This window comes from Poecilia reticulata, linkage group LG13, assembly GCF_000633615.1.
Source record: "Poecilia reticulata strain Guanapo linkage group LG13, Guppy_female_1.0+MT, whole genome shotgun sequence".
NCBI classification, from domain to species: Eukaryota; Metazoa; Chordata; class Actinopteri; order Cyprinodontiformes; family Poeciliidae; genus Poecilia; species Poecilia reticulata.
Window position 1 is genome coordinate 17,549,751 of NC_024343.1, and position 5,575 is coordinate 17,555,325.

General features: G+C 41.4%; 1 protein-coding gene across 4 annotated transcripts in view; it reads right to left on the reverse strand.

Moving 5' to 3' along the window:
- Nucleotides 1–477: 477 nt before the first annotated feature.
- The window catches only part of LOC103474634 (galaxin-like), a 22,128-nt gene continuing 17,030 nt past the window's right edge, over nucleotides 478–5,575 (reverse strand). For all 4 annotated transcript variants that reach the window (XM_008425750.1, XM_017308090.1, XM_017308089.1 and 1 more), the window contains 6 exons: nucleotides 5,313–5,401; nucleotides 4,506–4,732; nucleotides 2,591–2,741; nucleotides 2,330–2,498; nucleotides 2,175–2,228; nucleotides 478–1,547 (listed from right to left, as the gene is read on the reverse strand). In XM_008425750.1, the coding sequence (XP_008423972.1) occupies nucleotides 1,300–1,547; nucleotides 2,175–2,228; nucleotides 2,330–2,498; nucleotides 2,591–2,741; nucleotides 4,506–4,732; nucleotides 5,313–5,401 (938 nt within the window). In that variant the 3' untranslated portion in view covers nucleotides 478–1,299. The remainder of the gene's footprint in view (nucleotides 1,548–2,174; nucleotides 2,229–2,329; nucleotides 2,499–2,590; nucleotides 2,742–4,505; nucleotides 4,733–5,312; nucleotides 5,402–5,575) is intronic.

Here is a 5,575-nt window from a genome sequence, read left to right on the forward strand (position 1 = left end):
AGATCGGTCACAGACACGATGAAACTCCTCTCCGACGTCTCCGGCCAGGATTACCCTTCTGGCTTATCAAAACGGGTGCCAGTGCAGCTAAAGATGGAGGTTGTTACTGCGTGAGAGAAGCTGTCTCTGCGGCATGTTTGAGTCCGGACATGTCCGGCATCGGCAAACCAACCTCCCCAGAGGGAGCTGTGAAAATCCTGATAGATTTTTATATTCATGCTATAAAACGTAGCTGCTTCTCACTCACTGTTAGACTGCTAGAAGGAATAAAATGCTAAACATAAACTTTTTATGTGCCAGACTAGAATGTTTTGAATAGAAGTGACCGATTGATGAATGCTTGTGTTGTCCAAGTCTTTCATTATTTTGATGAGACAAACATCAGACATAAAAACAAGGGTCCTGTCAACCCACTACAGCTGGATATAAGTCTCTGCACAGATGAACCGGTTTAGACTGATGGACGGAACAACAGCGTTGATATGAAGTGTTTATTTTTTTTAGCATTTATTACGAAATGAAAAGCACCAACAGTACATTTAGCTTTGTTGTCAACATGCAACACAAAAACAAATGTTAATCTGTTAATGATAAAAGTAGACAAACACTGAGCTTCTCTTTCTTTCAGCTTTGTTTGGTTGTTCACATTTATGCAGCAGAAAGAAATGAAATAGTGAAACACATTTAAGGCACCAACATCTCTTCCCCTGAAGATCACATTTGTTTGAGATGCTTCCAAAATAACAGTAAAATTACTTGATGCAAACCGACGTGAGTCAATTTTTCGTCGGATGACTGAGATAATAAGACAGCCCTGGGACAGAATCACCACCCTTGACATAATGTATTAAAAATATCTTTAGCTTTACTGAGTAAGTTAAAATAAATCTTTTAAATATTTAAACATTCAATTGTCAAGAGTGCGGTACAAATCCAATCAGGGCATAAAATCCCCTCCCCTGAAAAAATAGCATATATTTAATATGGAGAACCATATTTCTAATAAACACATTAGCTGGCAGCAGTTTAGCTTATTAAAACAAGCTTTTGACATTCTCTCAGAACGCCTACTCTGTTTAAGCTAGCTTCTTTGTCTCCAAACCGTTACCACGTTTTGGATCGACCCTGACTTGCACTACTGAAGCTTTTGTCAGACTATGGTAATTAATCTAAAGAGGCACTCTGTGGTGAGTCTGTTAAAGTAAACTTACTTTCTGACATGGCAATATGAGCTTAAAGTAAAAGTCAGAACTACAAGGTGTTGGGTAAATGCGTAGGACCGGACCAGCCAGTGGTGACCTACTGAAAACATTTGGACAGAATGAAATGCAGCGACTGCAGGACGGACTCGTGGTTGAAATCGGCGAAGACGTCGGCGCGGTTGAAGAAGTAGGTCTTTCCGGCAGTCAGTTTGAAGAACTTGCACTGATCCGGTGTTTCCAGTACGAAGACATCTGGTTCCACTGTGGCCTCCTTCCCCGTGATTTTCAGCACGTTGCTGAACACGGTGCTGCTCCGGGACACGCTCTCCACAACCCCGATGAACACTACACAGAGACACACACACACACACACGGAAAACTTACAAACCTGAACTTAAGAACACACTTAGTGCCCACATTGTTAAGTACAGCTGCCTGCAAGCACAATTAGGCAGTCAGCCAATCACATAGCAGCAATTCGGTACATTACGTCTTCAGCTGTGGTGAAGTTTAAAGTGAAGAATGAATGAATTTAAGTGATTTTGAGTATGATGTCATTGCTGGCGTTAAACAGGCTAATCTGCAACCAAGACATCCAGAATATCATGTGGTGTAGGAGACTGGCTACGTAATGGTGCGGGGGGAATATTTTCCCAATCAGTCAACCTTATTACACCATGTTTAAGACATGGTGACAATGGGTTCACTGTACCCACTTAGGACAATGACACAGTGAACCCATTGTCCTCAAAGAAAACAGTGGGTTCATTCTACTCCACTGACCTTTGGATGTTGTGTAATCCCAAAGGTCTAATCTCAAAGGAGCTTCTAATGATTGCAGCAGGCAAACCTGCAGCAACTCTGTGAAATGATCACCTCACCATGAACCTCTGAGGAATGTTTCCAGCAACATGTTGAATCAATGCCCCTCAATGATTAGGGCGGTAAAGACACGTTTTAGCGTTGCCTTACCTTCATTGCAAAGTTGTGTTTTGTTCAGATTGTTCACCAGTTGAAGTTTGGACTCTGCAAAACAAAAAAGAGAAAAAGAAGAAGATTTTTTCAGTAAATTTCCTCTAAAATGAACTGTGTTTCTCAGGCTCCGTGTTCTCAGCAGAGCACGGTACCTTTCGCGTTGCGTCTCGTATGGGTGGTCTGATGGTGTACTGGACTGAGCTTCCCCGCGCAGCATGACCACAGAGCGGAGTCGTAGTAGTGGTGACCGCAGCACTGAAATCCATCCTTTGCTGGGTAGAACAAGGACTGTTCCTCACTGGTGCAGCAAACGTCCTGGTTCTGGACAGCATTTATGAGGTTTTCTCAGAGGAGGTGAATAACACGCTTGTGTTTTCCAGATTTACGACTCTGATCGAGTAAATGAACCGTACCGTTGCGTTCAGCAGCTCGGATCCACAGCACCTCAGGTTGTTTTCTTCCCCAGTCAAGTTGTGCAGAGTTCCTTCGCAGCACTTCTTTAGAGGGTCCGAAATGTTGAAGGCATGAACGCCGCAGCAGCGAATGTGCTTTCCTCGATCGTATCTATTTTTGTCAAACAGAGAAAAAAAAAACTAAGTGATGAGAAAAAAGTGGGAAAAGGATAAAATGCTAAACGTACATTGCTGCAGAAACATGAGCAGGTTGAACCGTTCCCATCACCGCTGGGATCAAGGAAAGGTGTTTCAGAAAACAAACCTAATTAAACCAAATAAATTTAACTATTTCATCTTCCATCAAAATGCACTGGATTCGTTAAATGTACATTAATCAAGCAGCTAGGCAATTATCTCTCTGTTTGTCCATCTTAGAAGATGAGATGCTCGAGGCAGCAGGTAAACATTTTGTTCTCAAAACGAATGAGTCAGAAGGTGGAAAAAAGCTACAAGAACTCGAGTGATTTTAACAGAGACCTGGGTCTGAGCGTCCACGAAGCTGCAGCTCTGGTGGGTTGTTCCCGGTCTGCAGAGGTCAGTATTTATCAGAAACGATTCAGTGGAGGAACCACAGTGAACTGCAAAAAGGTCAAGGCTTACTGACGCACGTGGGAAGTGAAGGAGGTCCAGTGTGGTCGGATCGGGTAGAACCACTGTAGCTCAATCTGCTGAAGATCTTAATGCTAATTCAGATTTTTCTTAAAAGAAAAGGATTAACAATAATAGTGCGCTGCTGATTCATGAGCATTCAGGTCAGGTTTGAGAAGAGTTGTTGCATTTCATCTGCTATTGTTGACAATTTTGTTTGTTTTTGTTTTTCTTTATGGACGCAACAAGCCCACCAGATAAAACCAGTCTGCTCTGTGCTGGAGATCATTTGTTGAGAAATAAAAATATGCAAATGTATTACTATTCTGAAGAATGAGGATGTGAAAACTGGGTTTATGCACCTATTTTATTATTATTATTATTATTATTATTATAAACTTTGTTTCATATTAATCTAAACAGAAAAAATGTTGATGTTGTAATTGGAAAAGGATGAAATAAATAGCGTCTACATAAAAAAAATGTTGCATTCACATTCATTTGCTGTGAGAAGTCAGGTGTTACTGATTAGTGCAGACAGTGGAAAAAGGAAAGAGGTGGGATTTACTCATAGGCACAAGACTCTCTGTCTCTCTCTTTCTCTCTCTCTCTGTTTGTGTGTGTGTGCGCGTGTGTGCGTGTGCGTGTGTGTGTGTCTCAGCTCTTCATTAAGTTATTTCAAAGTCTCCACTTAATGCGACTGTTTTCATTGAAGAAAACAGCTTGCCTCAGTTATGTTGCCTCCGGTCCGTTTTTGATGCATGAAGGCGATGCAGGATGTTGTGGGAGGTGTAGGAGCTGCGGTCATTAGGGTTATACAGATTTCCTTCTTTTTACTGCTACCTACTCCTCATATGGAGGAGTAAATATTTCTCCAATTGTCTGACTCATGGATCGGGTATGTCTAGCTGTCCTGGCATCATTAATGGACAGTCAAAACACCCAACTCCCACGCAGACAGATTTTAACATGGAAAGAATTTCAAGCATCAATTCAGACTTGGAAACAGCATTCTTGGCACAATAGTTAGTTGTGTTTAAACACGACAAGAGGAAAAAAAAAAAAAAGAGAGACACCAGAAGCTGAAATGTCTGCCTTTTCTCAGACATTGAGGAATTTCCTCACCACTCCCGTCTGGAATTGTTTTTCATATTTTCTCTTTAAGTCTAAAAAGCAACATTAACTTGTTCATGCACATCCAGATTCTTTGTTTGCAGACAAAAAAAAAGACATCCGCACTAAGTCTAACTCTATAACTTCAATTCAGCACCACTTGATTATTCACCTTTGTCCTTTGCAGCAAACAGTTTTGTTGGGCTGGTAGAGTTCCTCCCCGCAGCAGTGACCTCCAGGTGAGTTGTGCCGCTTGTGAGCACACACTGTCTCCGCAAAGGGCTTGTAAGGCACTCCGCTCTCCGAACACTCCTCTCCATCCTCTCTGTTATGGTACAGGCGGTTTTCACAGCAGAGGACTCCTCTCTGCGCTAAACCGTATGGCGAGTCTCCACAACACTGAAAGAGCCAAAGGAAAAACAGTAAGAAAAGCTGTAAGTCTTTCACATTGTAGCCTTCTTCTTTATCAAATTTAAAGTTATTAAAAGACAGGAAACAAAAAAAAAGACACAAATTGGGGGAACAAAAAAAAAAAAAGGTCAAATGTCTGTCTAATGTTTCACACTAAAAAATTATAATGATAATTTAAAAAAAGCAGCTTCAGCATATGAACCTCAACCCTCTTTGTCTTACCAGAGCGTTTTTACATTATCCTTTTACGGACCCGGTTAGCCTTGAAAAAGCGTGTGAGTTTACCCCTCGGAAGGAAAACACCCAATTTGAAATGGGAGGAGCGAAGAGCTGCAAAACCTCTACAACCAGTAGGTCATAGCATCTGTTTTAAAGCTGAGCTAGCTGCATTGAACTATTCTGACTTGTCATTTGTCCACATAAATACTGCATGTGCAAAAGGCCTGAAATCAGTCGCAGGGCCTTTATCTTTAATTTAGCAGTTACAGGTGTTTGGTTGTCTCACAGGAGGCTCAGCAAAACACAATTATTTGATAAGCAACCAAACACAGTGACATGAACATATTACCTGATCCATCCATGGCTGCAGCTTTGTCAGACAGCCATCACAGCAGATGTCTATCTTTGGGTCGTAAACAGTAGTTGAAGGTTTTGCACCTAAACAAAAGGAGTGGGAGAATGCATAAAGATAATATTTATCTATTTTCCTGGCACATAGTGCCATTTTATAGCACAATCTGTCAGGGTCTGTTTGTCCTCCCCTTTTCCTAGTTTCTTAGTTTGTTTTCCTTTAGTTAGTTTTATTTCCACCTGTCCCTGGAACCACCACTT